The 17595-nt window shown below is 43.3% G+C and overlaps 1 protein-coding gene across 4 annotated transcripts in view; it reads left to right on the forward strand.

The window, feature by feature from the left end:
* Positions 1-9964: 9964 nt before the first annotated feature.
* Positions 9965-17595, forward strand: part of LOC110531368 (putative thiamine transporter SLC35F3) — a 147013-nt gene continuing 139382 nt past the window's right edge. For 3 of the 4 annotated variants that reach the window (XR_005053204.1, XR_005053205.1, XM_036987555.1), the window contains exons 1-2: positions 9966-10184; positions 11567-11787. Coding sequence is in view for 2 of the 4 variants with exons in the window: in XM_036987555.1 (XP_036843450.1) it covers positions 10087-10184; positions 11567-11787 (319 nt within the window). In the remaining 2 variants the exon portion in view is untranslated. Of the gene's footprint in view, positions 10185-11566; positions 11788-17595 lie in introns of all 4 variants that reach the window. The other variant, XM_036987563.1, reaches the window with a different exon arrangement.

The raw sequence follows: 17595 nt of genomic DNA on the forward strand, positions 1-17595 counted from the left end.
AGTCCTCCAGGATAGTACTGTATGTTCCACTTTTCATAGTGTGGTAGTCCTCCAGGATAGTACTGTATGTTCCACTTTTCATAGTGTGGTAGTCCTCCAGGATAGTACTGTATGTTCCACTTTTCATAGTGTGGTAGTCCTCCAGAATAGTACTGTATTTGGGTTAACTAAAGTGTTACTGTGTTCTCCATCTCACTTTTGCTTGACAGGTTTGACATTCATTAATGTTAGTGTAGCAAATGTTTTGAAATGAGTTCATGTTTGAAATGAGTTCATGTTTGAGTTCATATTTGAAATGTGCAGTAAGGTGGTTTACCTACAGTAAGGTGGTTTACCTACAGTAAGGTGGTTTACCTACTGCATAATATACATTATAGTAGTCCTTCAGAGGGATTGGAAACTTTTCAATGAAACAAAAATCATTAATTTACTTCAATAGATAGGCTATCTCACGCTCTACTGTAAACTCCCCTCAGACTGTAGAGTAGACTAGGGGAAACATTTAGACTGTAGAGTAGACTAGGGGAAACATTTAGACTGTAGAGTAGACTAGGGGAAACATTTAGACTGTAGAGTAGACTAGGGGAACATTTAGACTGTAGAGTAGACGAGGGGAAACATTTAGACTGTAGAGTAGACTAGGGGAAACATTTAGACTGTAGAGTAGACTAGGGGAAACATTTAGACTGTAGAGTAGACTAGGGGAAACATTTAGACTGTAGAGTAGACTAGGGGAACATTTAGACTGTAGAGTAGACTAGGGGAACATTTAGACTGTAGAGTAGACTAGGGGAAACATTTAGACTGTAGAGTAGACTAGGGGAACATTTAGACTGTAGAGTAGACTAGGGGGAACATTTAGACTGTAGAGTAGACTAGGGGAAACATTTAGACTGTAGAGTAGACTAGGGGAAACATTTAGACTGTAGAGTAGACTAGGGGAAACATTTAGACTGTAGAGTAGACTAGGGGAAACATTTAGACTGTAGAGTAGACTAGGGGAAACATTTAGACTGTAGAGCAGACTAGGGGAAACATTTAGACTGTAGAGTAGACTAGGGGAACATTTAGACTGTAGAGTAGACTAGGGGAAACATTTAGACTGTAGAGTAGACTAGGGGAACATTTAGACTGTAGAGTAGACTAGGGGGAACATTTAGACTGTAGAGTAGACTAGGGGAACACATTTAGACTGTAGAGTAGACTAGGGGAAACATTTAGACTGTAGAGTAGTCTAGGGGAAACATTTAGACTGTAGAGTAGACTAGGGGAAACATTTAGACTGTAGAGTAGACTAGGGGAAACATTTAGACTGTAGAGTAGACTAGGGGAAACATTTAGACTGTAGAGTAGACTAGGGGAAACATTTAGACAGTAGAGTAGACTAGGGAAACATTTAGACTGTAGAGTAGACTAGGGGAAACATTTAGACTGTAGAGTAGACTAGGGGAAACATTTAGACTGTAGAGTAGACTAGGGGAAACACATTTAGACTGTAGAGTAGACTAGGGGAACATTTAGACTGTAGAGTAGACTAGGGGAACACATTTAGACTGTAGAGTAGACTAGGGGGAACACATTTAGACTGTAGAGTAGACTAGGGGAAACATTTAGACTGTAGAGTAGACTAGGGGAAACACATTTAGACTGTAGAGTAGACTAGGGGAAACATTTAGACTGTAGAGTAGACTAGGGGAAACACATTTAGACTGTAGAGTAGGCTAGGGGAAACATTTAGACTGTAGAGTAGACTAGGGGAAACATTTAGACTGTAGAGTAGACTAGGGGAACATTTAGACTGTAGAGTAGACTAGGGGAAACATTTAGACTGTAGAGTAGACTAGGGGGAACATTTAGACTGTAGAGTAGACTAGGGGAAACATTTAGACTGTAGAGTAGACTAGGGGAAACATTTAGACTGTAGAGTAGACTAGGGGAAACATTTAGACTGTAGAGTAGACTAGGGAAACATTTAGACTGTAGAGTAGACTAGGGGAAACATTTAGACTGTAGAGTAGACTAGGGGAACATTTAGACTGTAGAGTAGACTAGGGGAAACATTTAGACTGTAGAGTAGACTAGGGGAAACATTTAGACTGTAGAGTAGACTAGGGGAAACATTTAGACTGTAGAGTAGACTAGGGGAACATTTAGACTGTAGAGTAGACTAGGGGAAACATTTAGACTGTAGAGTAGACTAGGGGAAACATTTAGACTGTAGAGTAGACTAGGGGAAACATTTAGACTGTAGAGTAGACTAGGGGAAACATTTAGACAGTAGAGTAGACTAGGGAAACATTTAGACTGTAGAGTAGACTAGGGAAACATTTAGACTGTAGAGTAGACTAGGGGAAACATTTAGACTGTAGAGTAGACTAGGGGAACATTTACACTGTAGAGTAGACTAGGGGAAACATTTAGACTGTAGAGTAGACTAGGGGAAACATTTAGACTGTAGAGTAGACTAGGGGAAACATTTAGACTGTAGAGTAGACTAGGGGAAACATTTAGACTGTAGAGTAGACTAGGGGAACATTTAGACTGTAGAGTAGACTAGGGGAAACATTTAGACTGTAGAGTAGACTAGGGGAACATTTAGACTGTAGAGTAGACTAGGGGGAACATTTAGACTGTAGAGTAGACTAGGGGAAACATTTAGACTGTAGAGTAGAGTAGGGGAAAACCACAACACATTCTGTATTTGCTTAACATCTACCGATCTAAGGTTAAGTCTGCAAGAGGGAGAGTTGGTGAGTTGCCTTTGATATCTCCCGCAGCAGTACTCATATTGATTACATTACAGTTGGATGGATCTGATTGACTTTAGTCAGTCTATAATCATCTGATTTTCCCTTCATGTTTTGGGGTGATAGAGTAACAGAAATAACAGTATACAGTCTGACACAACAGAATCAGTAGATTTAGAGACGCTTAGCAGTGTCTAGCAGGAGTTCTGATCTAGGATAAGTTTTACTTTTTAAATCATAATGAATAAGATTATATGGACAGGGGGAAGCTGATCCTGGATCAGAACTACTCCAACAGGCTCTATCTCCCTATATCCCTAGTCTTCCAGTCCAATAGTTTGACATACACTATCAATTCAGGTCCTCTGTTGGCCTGACATTAGGCTGATCTTCTGCCAGTCAGTGTAAGGATGGTAGAGCCACTAGCCAGTCAGTTTGAGGATGGAGAGCCACTAGCCAGTCAGTTTGAGGATGGTAGAGCCACTAGCCAGTCAGTTTGAGGATGGTAGAGCCACTAGCCAGTCAGTTTGAGGATGGTAGAGCCACTAGCCAGTCAGTGTGAGGATGGTAGAGCCACTAGCCAGTCAGTTTGAGGATGGTAGAGCCACTAGCCAGTCAGTGTGAGGATGGTAGAGCCACTAGCCAGTCAGTTTGAGGATGGTAGAGCCACTAGCCAGTCAGTTTGAGGATGGTAGAGCCACTAGCCAGTCAGTTTGAGGATGGTAGAGCCACTAGCCAGTCAGTTTGAGGATGGTAGAGCCACTAGCCAGTCAGTGTGAGGATGGTAGAGCCACTAGCCAGTCAGTTTGAGGATGGTAGAGCCACTAGCCAGTCAGTGTGAGGATGGTAGAGCCACTAGCCAGTCAGTTTGAGGATGGTAGAGCCACTAGCCAGTCAGTTTGAGGATGGTAGAGCCACTAGCCAGTCAGTTTGAGGATGGTAGAGCCACTAGCTAGTCAGTTTGAGGATGGTAGAGCCACTAGCCAGTCAGTTTGAGGATGGTAGAGCCACTAGCCAGTCAGTTTGAGGATGGTAGAGCCACTAGCCATTCAGTTTGAGGATGGTAGAGCCACTAGCCAGTCAGTTTGAGGATGGTAGAGCCACTAGCCAGTCAGTTTGAGGATGGTAGAGCCACTAGCCAGTCAGTTTGAGGATGGTAGAGCCACTAGCCAGTCAGTTTGAGGATGGTAGAGCCACTAGCCATTCAGTTTGAGGATGGTAGAGCCACTAGCCAGTCAGTTTGAGGATGGTAGAGCCACTAGCCAGTCAGTTTGAGGATGGTAGAGCCACTAGCCAGTCAGTTTGAGGATGGTAGAGCCACTAGCCAGTCAGTGTGATAATAAATAGTGGAAGGCCAGAGGGTTATAGAGGGCTTAGGGGGCCAATTAATTACTGGACTGCCCTGGGAGGGGCTCGGACTGTGTCCCAAATGGCATCCTATTCCCTACATAATGCACTACTTTTGACCAGAACCCCTGTAGGGGCTATGAAGGCAAGCGGTATCGGAGCGTCAAGTCTAGGACCTAAAGGCTCCTTAACAGCTTCTACCCCCAAGCCACAAGACTGCTAAACAATCAATCAAATGGCCAACGGACATATTTTAAAACCCTTTTAAGTTGTAGTTAATTTAAATTGCTTTGTGGTACAATGAGTAGCGCCCTTCGTTCTGGTTAATCATGTCACATGACCTGGATTTGAACCTTTATTTTAAACTTCCAGAAATGAGAATTAGATGTATGCAAACATGTATGCAATTGTCTGAGGATGATGCAGGACCATCTGACATAAAAAGAACATGGGACAGTTTGATGAATAAGATTTAAACAAAGATCCAGGTCATGTGACATGATTAGCCAAAACACAGAGCCCTCCCCCTGAAACCTCCTCCTTGGTGAAATAAATCTGGTCTCTTGTTTGTTTAATGTGGGAGCGAGATAGTCTTTTTAAATCATGCAACCATTTCATGTGATACAATCAGGGACCTCCTGTTTCCTTTGAAGAACACTAAACTGCATGAATTAGAGCACTTCAAATGTTGCCTATTTATAGACTGTTGAAGGGCATCTTTCTTCTAAAAGGCGCATTAATGACTTGATGGAGCGTTTGTGTGTTCTCTAAGAAAAACAGATACAGAGTAGAAGAATCATGTGACGTCATAGAACGAGGAAATGCTGGTCTATCTCTATCTTTTAACACACGCCCATCATTCTAGACAGTTCATTAAGATCTCATGCATATTCCTGCCCTCCTCTCTCTCTTCATTCTAGACAGTTCATTAAGATCTCATGCATATTCCTGCCCTCCTCTCTCCCTTCATTCTAGACAGTTCATTAAGATCTCATGCATATTCCTGCCCTCCTCTCTCTCTTCATTCTAGACAGTTCATTAAGATCTCACGCATATTCCTGCCCTCCTCTCTCTCTTCATTCTAGACAGTTCATTAAGATCTCATGCATATTCCTGCCCTCCTCTCTCTCTTCATTCTAGACAGTTCATTAAGATCTCACGCATATTCCTGCCCTCCTCTCTCCCTTCATTCTAGACAGTTCATTAAGATCTCACGCATATTCCTGCCCTCCTCTCTCCCTTCATTCTAGACAGTTCATTAAGATCTCATGCATATTCCTGCCCTCCTCTCTCCCTTCATTCTAGACAGTTCATTAAGATCTCATGCATATTCCTGCCCTCCTCTCTCCCTTCATTCTAGACAGTTCATTAAGACCTCATGCATATTTCTGCGCAACGTCTCTCCCTTCATTCTAGACCCTTCATCAAGACCTCATGCATATTCCTGCCCTCCACTCTCCCTTCATCCCTTCATTCCTTGACCCATAACCTGCTACCCATGCATCTTTTATGATAAGGGACATACGTACGTCTGCACAAAATCCCTCCTTTATGTTGTCACCCTGCCCTACTTAACAATTACTTCTGCTCACCCCCACCTCTAGAGGCATGTGTTATTCATTGACTATATTCCTCTATCCTTCCTTCCCTCTATCCTTCCTACCTTCCCTCTATCCTTCCTTCCCTCTATCCTTCCTTCCCTCTGTCCTTCCTTCCCTCTGTCCTTCCTTCTCTCTATCCTTCCTCCCCTCTATCCTTCCTACCTTCCCTCTATCCTTCCTTCCCTCTATCCTTCCTTCCCTCTGTCCTTCCTTCCCTCTGTCCTTCCTTCTCTCTATACTTCCTTCCCTCTGTCCTTCCTTCCCTCTGTCCTTCCTTCTCTCTATACTTCCTTCCCTCTATCCTTCCTTCTCTCTATCCTTCCTCCCCTCTATCCTTCCTTCCCTCTATCCTTCCTTCCCTCTGTCCTTCCTTCCCTCTGTCCTTCCTTCCCTCTGTCCTTCCTTCTCTCTATACTTCCTTCCCTCTGTCCTTCCTTCCCTCTGTCCTTCCTTCTCTCTATACTTCCTTCCCTCTATCCTTCCTTCTCTCTATCCTTCCTCCCCTCTATCCTTCCTTCCCTCTATCCTTCCTCCCCTTTATCCTTCCTTCCCTCTATCCTTCCTTAATTCCACCTCCAGAGGCATGTGTTATTCATTGACTATATTCCTCTGTCCTTCCTTCCCTCTGTCCTTCCTTTCCTATATCCTTCCTTCCCTCTATCCTTCCTTTCCTATATCCTTCCTTCCCTCTATCCTTCCTTCCCTCTGTCCTTCCTTTCCTATATCCTTCCTTCCCTCTATCCTTCCTTTCCTATATCCTTCCTTCCCTATATCCTTCCTTCCCTCTATCCTTCCTACCTTCCCTCTATCCTTCCTTCCCTCTGTCCTTCCTTCTCTCTATCCTTCCTTTCCTATATCCTTCCTTCCTTCTATCCTTCCTTCTCTCTATCCTTCCTTTCCTCTATCCTTCCTTCTCTCTATCCTTCCTTCCCTCTATCCTTCCTTTCCTCTATCCTTCCTTCTCTCTATCCTTCCTTCCCTCTATCCTTCCTTCCCTCTATCCTTCCTTTCCTCTATCCTTCCTTCTCTCTATCCTTCCTTCCCTCTATCCTTCCTTTCCTCTATCCTTCCTTACTCCCACCTCCAGATGCATGAGTTATTCATTGACTAGACTCCTCTGTCCTTCCCCACTTTCACCTATACTGAGTAAATGATGAATGAGTTATTCCAAACTCCTCCATCATTCTTCCTCTCCTCCTCACACCATTCTACCTCCACTTCTCCTTTCTTGTCACCTCTCTCCTCCTCACTTACTCTAAATCTTCCTTTCTCTTTCCTCCTTTTCTGTCTATGGTGTTGCCTGCCTGCCTGCCTGCCTGCCTGCCTGCCTGCCTGCCTGCCTGCCTGCCTGCCTGCCTGCCTGCCTGCCTGCCTGACTGACTGTACTGTCCCCAATGCAAGACTGGCAATACTTCTGTTCTGTTCTATCCTATTCTATTCTATTATATTGTATTCTGCTATATCCCCAGCAACCCCTGCCAGCCTTCTGTTCTCCCTCCAGTGTGTGGGAAATAGCCAGCTAGAAAAGTGTTGATTGTACCCAGCCTGCTTTAAACAAGAATCCAGGGTGGTGGAGCAGCCAAGCTACTGTACTGTACAGGGCCAAGGTGAACAGGAGGACAGGACAGTCTGCAGGGCTCGATGATGGACAGAAAATAACCGTTAAAGACACAAACTGGATAAATGATATGCACTCTCACTGTTCAGGGTTGTTGCAACAGGTGCGTCTTAAATGTTTGATATTTATCTCAGGGAAAGGAGGGTTCTCCTACTAAGACATTGTGGGAGCTTTTTTAATATAAAGGACAAAGTGTAAATTCCTAACCTGGCTGCCTTTCCATTTGATGGTAATCCACTGATTGTGATGGCGATCTCAAAGCACATTCCTGAAACGTCAAACGTCTGATCATGAAAAAGTGGCGGTAACTGATATGACCACTAGCCAACTGACATAACAGAATAAAACAGGCCAAACAAAACATGACCGTTTGGAGGGACTTTCCAACGGGGAGAAAGCAACAAGTCCATTCAGCCTGCTGCCCTTTCATATGTAAGTGACTGGTGACAGCAGACTCCATTCCAGACAGATCTATAAATAGAAATCCCACTCCCCCTTTTTCTCCCATTCTCTCTCCTCTCTCCTTCCCCCTGGCGCATTGTATTCTCCCCCCTATTGTTCCACTCCAGATAGACCATCACCGACCACTGAGAAGAGATGGGATCTGTGTGCGAGTGTGATTTTGTGTATATGTGCGTGTGTGTGTGAGTGTGTGATTGAGTGTGTGTGTGTGTGTGTGTGTGTGCGTGTGTGAGTGTGCGTGTGTGATTGAGTGTGTGAGTGTGTGTGTGTGCGTGTGTGATTGAGTGTGTGAGTGTGTGTGTGTGCGTGTGTGAGTGTGTGTGCGTGTGTGTGTGTGAGTGTGTGCCAGTTGGGAGAGAAAGGACCTGAGATGTTCTGCGTCAGAAACAATGGGTGGGCTCCTACCTCCTGCAGTTTAAAACCTGTTGTTCTAGAGGACCAACCACAGACATGCACACTGCCTATCCCTCCATCCCCACCGCTCTCTCGCTCTGTTCTCTCTCTCACTCCTTTCCCTCTCTCACTCCGTTCTCTCTCTCACTCCTTTCCCTCTCTCACTCCGTTCTCTCTCTCACTCCTTTCCCTCTTTCACTCCGTTCTCTCTCACTCCATTCTCTCTCTCACTCCTTTCCCTCTCTCACTCTGTTCTCTTTCTCACTCATTTCCCTCTCTCACTCCTTTATGTATCTCACTCCTTTCCCTCTCTCATTCCGTTCTCTCTCTCACTCTGTTCTCTCTCTTACTCCTTCCCATCTCTCACTCCTTTATCTCTCTCACTCTGTTCTCTCTCACTCCATTCCCTCTCTCTCTTCTTTTCCCTTCTTAAAGTATAGACCAGGGGCTCTAGGTTATGTAACTGGTAATATGGGTGTTAATTGACTGGGCTAATTCATACTCTCTCTGCCCAGCAGAAATGACTAATGTGACACAGTATAATGAATCATGTTTATCAACCGGAACAACAATGGCTGCACCCAAAATGGCACCCTATTCCTTATAAAGTGCACTACTTTTGACCAGGGCCCTATGGGTAGTAGAGCCCTATGAGTAGAAGAACACTATGGGTAGTAGAGCCCCATGGGTAGTAGAACCCTTTGGGTAGTAGAGCCCTATGAGTAGAAGAACACTATGGGTAGTAGAGCCCTATGGGTAGTAGAGCCCTATGAGTAGTAGAGCCCTATGAGTAGAAGAACACTATGGGTAGTAGAGCCCCATGGCTAGTAGAGCCCTATGGGTAGTAGAGCCCTATGGGTAGTAGAGCCCCATGGCTAGTAGAGCCCTATGGGTAGTAGAGCCCTATGGGTAGTAGAACCCTATTGGACATAATCAAGAAGTTTTGCATATTTATTGGAGCACTAAGATCAGCAATAATATGAATTATGTATGACCTTGATGAGGTGTGTGTGTGTGCGTGTGTGTGTGTATGAGTGTGTGTGTCTTTATTACTTTTCGGTATGTGAATCCATTTCACATGAATTGGTTCTCAGCAGTTTGACTGGGACTAGGTATATGTTCCAAATGGCACACTATTCCATATATAGTGCACTTATTTGAACCCCTATGGGTCCTGGTCAAAAGTAGTGCACTATTTTGTGAATAGGGTGCCATTTGAGATGCAACCTACAGACTTGATTAATCCCATCAAATCCCTCAGGCTAATGTGCCAATATACCAGCTGATTGGATGGATACTTGAGACTCCTCTCATATGATGTACCAAACTGTATTTCAGTAATAATGTCATGAATCTCTTGTGGACTGACCAAATTACGCAATATTCTAGTTCTGGGTTAACCAATATTATATTGCCATCTCCTGGAAACTAAACTAATAAGGTTTGTTTCAAACGGAATATAGCATATTTAGATTCCAGGCTAATTGCCTACAGCTTTTGACGTCTGAAGTAAGGCCGGTTCCACAACCATGGTCTGTGGAGAGCTCAGTGGCAATTCATTGGAATTATGGCCTTAGTTAACATGCATCCAATTCCACAGACATGTTCCTAATCTAAAAAACGAATCACAAAAAATCGATTCCAGTTTGTAAGGCGACCTCAGGGTTCCACAAAAGTGGAATGCATTTCTGACCACCGGTAGGTGGCACTGTTGCAATGTTCGCCAGAAACCCCGAGGTGTGCAAGCGGATGGAGATTGGAGAGCGCAATTGCCCCTATCTATCTGTGCGTGTTCAAATGATGTAATGCAACGGCATATGTGTGGGTGAGAAGGGAGAGGGATCATGTTATTTTTCTCCGTGGTTAAACTGGATTTACAGTACCGGGCTCGCGCTGTCCCCAATTGAGTGGCATTATCATGTACGGCGATGGAGAGGGCACTGTTTGGGACAGAGTCGGACGCCCCCGACGGGACTGCATGTGCTACCTCGGACCTCCAACAACTTTGATGCCCATGTAAGAATTATGATGAAGTTCTCAGTAGACTAGACTGTTCCAAAATGAGATAGGCTACATTGCATAGTAGCCTATGGAGTCAGTAAGTGCGTATACAACTAGGCTGTTGTTGGAAAATGTTCTTCATGCGTCCATGCGGAAAAGCAATTGCGGATAAAATTACCTTTGATAAATAGCCTAAACCAGAATCACAAGTTAATTAGTCTAAGTCTACTCTGAATGGTTGGTTACCTTCTGTTCAATTTGGACTGTTAACTGTTTATCTCACGGACTTTGTGTTTTATTTTACCTGCGACTGCATTACCTGCACTGAAAAAAATCGATTCCAGGTTGTAGGATCACATTTAGATAAAAAAAAAATGATATACCTATATATGATAGTTACAGTAACACATTAGTATCCAAACAATGGAATTAAATCAGTCTGTATGACTGTAAGCATGAATAATCCAGCTGGCGACTGAGCTGATGATAGGCGAAAGCTATCAGATCAACAGAAACGAATTCTTCAAGTTGACGAGTTGTGTTCATGTCATGCGAGTCCCTGAACATCAGCATAATAACCTGCCGTTTAAACAGTCGGCAATTAGCCTAGAACAGAATGACACGGAGCAATACTTCAGTGGACACGACATAATTAACGACGCGCATTCCCCATGCAAATAAAGATCAGATAGGATAGGCTACTCATCTCTGATTTCCCAGCGTAGGCTAGGCATACAACGCCTCAAGGTGGCTGGGAGCCGCAAGAAAGAAACACAATGGTAAAATATACTGGTATAGTTTTATGTTTTTCCCTGTGCGGTTGGATAATATTATCCAGAGGAAGAGATGCCTAGGCTTACTGGTACAATGATGCGCTCCAGTGCGCGCACTGGCGCACGCCTCATAGACTGTCACAAATGTTTTGTCCTCATCCTTCCAAATCACGTTGAATCGATTCATTCATTAGCTACCAGAGCCTACGCGTAGGCTATCTTAACTTTCTCGTTTTTAATAAGGATTGCACAGTGCATTCATATACAGTACACAGCACAGCACTGCGGTCGCCCAGTCACTTTCGCTTAGCTTCTCTCTCCATCTCTGCCCCTCTTGAGCACATGGTCAGTGAAGGATGAAGATTTCCGGCTCTATGGCCTCCCAGCAGCGGCGTGTGGCTTCCACCAGTGTTGGAGGGAAACTAAACCAGCTCTTAACATTAGTGGTTGACTGAGTTGAAATTGACGGTGGGGAATCATGTTTTATCTTGTCCCGTCGACCACGGCCCTTCGGTCCGCGCGCATTAGAACTCTCGCAATCCGCTTGGTCTGAACGGGCCGCACCTCCGGCTCATGGTTCCTGACACTCTTCTAACCACAACTCATGTCATACTCTTTCTACAGCGGGATGCGGAAGTCTCCCGATGTGAGTCCCAGACGGCTTTCGGACATCAGCCCCCAACTGAGACAACTGAAGTATCTGGTTGTGGACGAGTCTATCAAAGAGGACACTTTAAAATCGTCCCGTTCCTTTGAAGACATTAACAGCGCGTCGATAGAGGAGAGGATCTTGAGGATCACTGGATACTACGGCTATCAACCTTGGAATGCTGTCTACACCAACAGTGAGTAGACCAGTATGGCTTCTTTTACAATTACCTGCCTACCTGTGACCGTTACATAAATGGTGCTGTGTAGAGTTTGTGTGATTTAAACTTTTATTTGGAATTTAGAAGTCTTGAATTATGGGCTATATATATTTGACCTAAGTGTACGGCCAATATCCATAACAGTCCAGACTAAATGTGCAAGATACCTAGAAACAAGGTAAGAGAAATAGCCTTTGTTTGAATTAGTGTGAACTATAAAAGTTGAGACAAAACATAATAAATGCCGTGTGCTCTCTCTCGCTGCGTGTGTGAGTGCGTGAGTGTGTGTGTGTGTGAGTGCGGGCGTGGGTGTGTGTGAGTGTGTGCTGTGTGTGTGTGTGCTGTGTGTGTGTGTGTGAGTGCGTGGGTGTGTGTGTGTGTGTGTGTGTGTGTGTGTGTGTGTGTGTGTGTGTGTGTGTGTGTGTGTGTGCTGTGTGTATGTGTGTGTGTGTGTGTGTGTGTGTGTGAGTGCGTGGGTGTGTGAGTGCGTGGGTGTGTGTGTGTGTGAGTGCGTGGGTGCGTGGGTGCGTGGGTGTGAGTGCGTGGGTGTGTGTGCTGTGCTGTGTGTGTGTGTGTGTGTGTGTGTGTGTGTGTGTGTGTGTGTGTGTGTGTGTGTGTGTGTGTGTGAGTGAATCCCACTGCTCCTAAGAACTGGCCTCTTTCACTATAATTAGCTGCATCAGTTGCTACCAAACAGAAATTAGCCTGTAAATTACAGTGTTTGGTGTTTTGTTATGCATTAATCACCTAATTATATATGCATGGCTGTTGCAGTGGGGGTGAGAGTTGGGGCAAAGCAGCCCTGTTGTTTCAGCTGAATCATGGAAAAGGAATCACACAAACATGACACACACACACACACACACACACACACACACACACACACACACACACACACACACACACACAAACATGACACACACACACACACACACACACACACACACACACACACACACACACACACACACATAACACACACACACACACACACACACACACACACACACACACATGACACACACACACACACACACACACACACACACACACACACACACACACACACACACACACACACACACACACACACACACAGAGAGTAGTGCCCAGAATTGAAATAATGAGTGAATATAGACAGGGAAGTCATGACCATCTTAATTCGGCACCTGCATTAATGTCATTATTCAGGTCAGGAAGAGAAGGTAAACAACAACACTAAGTGCTATTGCTTAGGAATTGACTTTCCATTCTGCAGACTTGTTTTCAATGCATATAAAGCAGCAGATCTGTAAGCTAAAGGTCCAGTGTTGTGCCTAACACACTGTATACAGTAAGTTACGCTTGATGATGTTGATGATGATCACGATGATGTGTGTTTTTCGACCCCTTGGGATAAGCAGCATGTTGTGGGCGTGTGTGGGAGCAAACTGTAAACACCCAAACAGGTGATGTCATTGTCTTGCCTTGTTGGGTTCTTTGTGTGATGTCCTAGTTACAGTCGTATACAGACAGCAAAAACAAAGGACCCACACACACAGAAAGAGAGAGGGATATGGGAGGTGTAAAAAAAACGAGCAGGATTTTCCGTGGCATGGAGAAAACATTTCATTTCATTCTCGTTCACATGAGCCAGAGTAGTGTTTTATGACGCAAACAAATATGTCTTTTTTAAAGAAAGATGAGTTAAAATGAGGCTTTAGATGCTTCTAATCATCTTCAAAGATTATGTGAGCCAGTCATTCACTGACACCCATTTCTCTGCCTTCACTGTTGGGAAAGTGTTTTCTAAAACCTTTAGCCACCCCAGCCTTTCACAAAAATGTACTGTGTTTTGTTCTTTTGGGAAGAGATAGGTTTACATTTGTTTTTGCCAAACCCACACTGCATGTTTGTTTCTTGCTGTAATTTACTTGTGCTATCATCGCAAACACAGCATCTCACGGTCGGGCCATGGTCAGAAGTAGTGTACTATCTAGGGAATAGGGTGCCTCTACCAGCCGTGAAATGAGACTGGTTTCTATAATAGCTCAGTGGTTTGGCCATGGTGCACGCATGCACACACAGACACACACACACACACACACACAGTCTGACATGAGTTTAGCCTCCTGTCTCTTCTGAGCAGCAGTGATTGGTGGACAGAGACACAAGCTGTGTTCGAATACCCATACTAACATACTGTATACTACATACTATATACTATGAGTTCATTTTAGGAATACTGTAAATGAACAGTATGCTTTCAGTTGAACGGACTAGGTCTTAGCCTGTCTACCGAAAGTTGATGCTGTTGCTATGCAACCTCTTGCTAGCTAGTTAAATCAAATCAAAGTTTATTTGTCACGTGCGCCAAATACAACAGGTGTAAACCTTACAGTGAAATGCTTACTTACAGGCTCTAACCAATAGTGTGAAAAAAAGGTGAGTGTGTGTGTAAGTAAAGAAATAAAACAACAGTAAAAAGACATTTGAAAAAAGAGTAGCAAGGCTATATACAGACACCTGTTAGTCAGGCTTATTGAGGTAGTATGTATATGTAGATATGTATATGCTTCCTGTTGGCATGGTCCTACATCTACACTAAAATGGCCAAGTCCCATCCTCACTAGTATTTACAGTAACTAGCCTTGTCTCCAGTTTCTCTAACGTTGGGCACCCCCTGGACCGAACACTAGTATTTATTACCGTTGTTTATATATAGCTGGAGCTTTCAGAGACACACAGTGAGCTAACTAGACTAGAGACATTGTGGATGGAACATTGGACTGGGCCTGCCAACTGCCTGTTCTGTTATCATACCACTGCCACTCTGTCTGCCTGGAACTCTTCATCATATAGGCCAGCAGGAAAGGACACCTTGTAAGGCATTAACATCATAGACATTTAAATGTTGTTAACAATAGCACTCCTCCTTTCCCAACATATTCTTCTTTGTTTGTGTTAATGGCTGCTGGAAATAAATACATTAATAAATTAACAAATTAATGAATGACTCTTATTTGACAATCTTAAAAAGTATATGGTTGTTTTAACTATGTGAAAACAAGAAACCACCCTTACCATTGAGGTTGATGTCTGTATAATGTTTTTACTATGAGAAAACAACAGAACACATGTTACCATTGGGTAATGTCTGTATAATGTTACCATTGGGGGTAATGTCTGTATAATGTTACCATTGGGTAATGTCTGTGTGTAACAGTCGTCGTCGTCTGATGAGGAAGAATCGGACCAAAGCGCAGCGTGGTGAGTGTTCATAACTTTTATTAAATTGAACACTAGAACAAACTAACAAAGTGAATAACCGAACCAGTCCTGTCAGGTGCAGAACACTACACAGAAAACAACTACCCACAAAACATAGGTGGGAAAAAGCTACCTAAGTAGGGTTCCCAATCAGAGACAACGATAGTCAGCTGTCCCTGACTGAGAACCAGACCCGGCCAAAACAAAGAAATACAAAACATAGAAAAAGGAACATAGAATGCCCACTCCAAATCACACCCTGACCAAACCAAAATAGAGACATAAAAAGCTCTCTAAGGTCAGTGTAATATTACCATTCGGGGTAATGTCTGTGTAATATTACCATTCGGGGTAATGTCTGTGTAATGTTACCATTAGGGGTAATGCCTGTGTAATATTACCATTCGGGGTAATGCCTGTGTAATATTACCATTCGGGGTAATGTCTGTGTAATAGTACCATTCGGGGTAATGTCTGTGTAATGTTACTATTGGGGGTAATGTCTGTGTAATATTACCATTCGGGGTAATGTCTGTGTAATGTTACCATTAGGGGTAATGTCTGTGTAATGTTACTATTGGGGGTAATGTCTGTGTAATATTACCATTCGGGGTAATGTCTGTGTAATGTTACCATTCGGGGTAATGCCTGTGTAATATTACCATTCGGGGTAATGCCTGTGTAATATTACCATTCGGGGTAATGCCTGTGTAATATTACCATTCGGGGTAATGTCTGTGTAATAGTACCATTCGGGGTAATGTCTGTGTAATATTACCATTCGGGGTAATGTCTGTGTAATATTACCATTCGGGGTAATGTCTGTGTAATGTTACCATTCGGGGTAATGCCTGTGTAATATTACCATTAGGGGTAATGCCTGTGTAATATTACCATTCGGGGTAATGCCTGTGTAATATTACCATTCGGGGTAATGTCTGTGTAATAGTACCATTCGGGGTAATGTCTGTGTAATGTTACTATTGGGGGTAATGTCTGTGTAATAGTACCATTCGGGGTAATGTCTGTGTAATGTTATCATTAGGGGTAATGTCTGTGTAATATTACCATTCGGGGTAATGTCTGTGTAATGTTACCATTAGGGGTAATGTCTGTGTAATAGTACCATTCGGGGTAATGTCTGTGTAATGTTATCATTAGGGGTAATGTCTGTGTAATAGTACCATTCGGGGTAATGTCAGGGTAATATTACCATTAGGGGTAATGTCTGTGTAATAGTACCATTCGGGGTAATGTCTGTGTAATATTACCATTCGGGGTAATGTCTGTGTAATGTTACCATTAGGGGTAATGTCTGTGTAATGTTACCATTAGGGGTAATGTCTGTGTAATGTTACCATTAGGGGTAATGTCTGTGTAATGTTACCATTAGGGGTAATCTCTGTGTAATGTTACCATTAGGGGTAATGTCTGTGTAATGTTACCATTAGGGGTAATGTCCGTGTAATGTTGTCATTAGGGGTAATGTCTGTGTTATGTTATCATTAGGGGTAATGTCTGTGTAATGTTATCATTGGGGGTAATGTCTGTATAATGTTACTATTGGGGGTAATGTCTGTGCAATGTTACCATTGGGGGTAATGTCTGTGTAATGTTACCATTGGGGGTAATGTCTGTGTTATGTTATCATTGGGTGTAATGTCTGTGTAATGTTACCATTAGGGGTAATGTCTGTGTAATGTTATCATTAGGGGTAATGTCTGTGTAATGTTACCATTAGGGGTAATGTCTGTGTAATGTTATCATTAGGGGTAATGTCTGTGTAATGTTACCATTAGGGGTAATGTCTGTGTAATGTTATCATTGGGGGTAATGTCTATGTAATGTTATCATTAGGGGTAATGTCTGTGTAATGTTATCATTAGGGGTAATGTCTGTATAATGGAAATAGATGGAGGAGACTAGACTAGAATGGTGACAGCTGAGTGAAGTGTTGAAGGGTTGTCAAACTGGACAATGTGTTATGTATGCCCTGCTGGACTACTGTATGTGTGTGTGTGTTTATTTAAAAAAAAATATATATATATATATATATTTCATCTTCACTTAACCAGGTAGGCCAGTTGAGAACAAGTTCTCATTTACAACTGTGACCTGGCCAAGATAAAGCAAAGCAGTGCGACACAAACAACTCAGAGTTACACATGGAATAAACAAACATACAGTCAATAATACAGTATAAAAAGTCTATATACAGTGTAGTGTGTGACTCTGGCCAGGGCGTGTGACAGTGTGCATTACACAGGAAAGGGAGATGGTTCTGCCTATACGTGCACACTGGGCAGAGATGGGTCTGAGGGCCACACACACTACTACAACAACAACAACAACAACAACAACAACATCAACATCAACATGGGTGGCCTGCTGAGGCTGAAATGACATGTATCTGAATTGTTTATCGAATAGGAAACAAATGAAACAGCCAGAACTGGGCCTGCTATATTTCTAATGTCAGACAGGAACAGACTGTCTAATGAAGCCTCGCATCATCACATCAAATCAAAGTATGTC

Source organism: Oncorhynchus mykiss, chromosome 1 (genome assembly GCF_013265735.2).
Source record: "Oncorhynchus mykiss isolate Arlee chromosome 1, USDA_OmykA_1.1, whole genome shotgun sequence".
Lineage (NCBI taxonomy): Eukaryota > Metazoa > Chordata > Actinopteri > Salmoniformes > Salmonidae > Oncorhynchus > Oncorhynchus mykiss.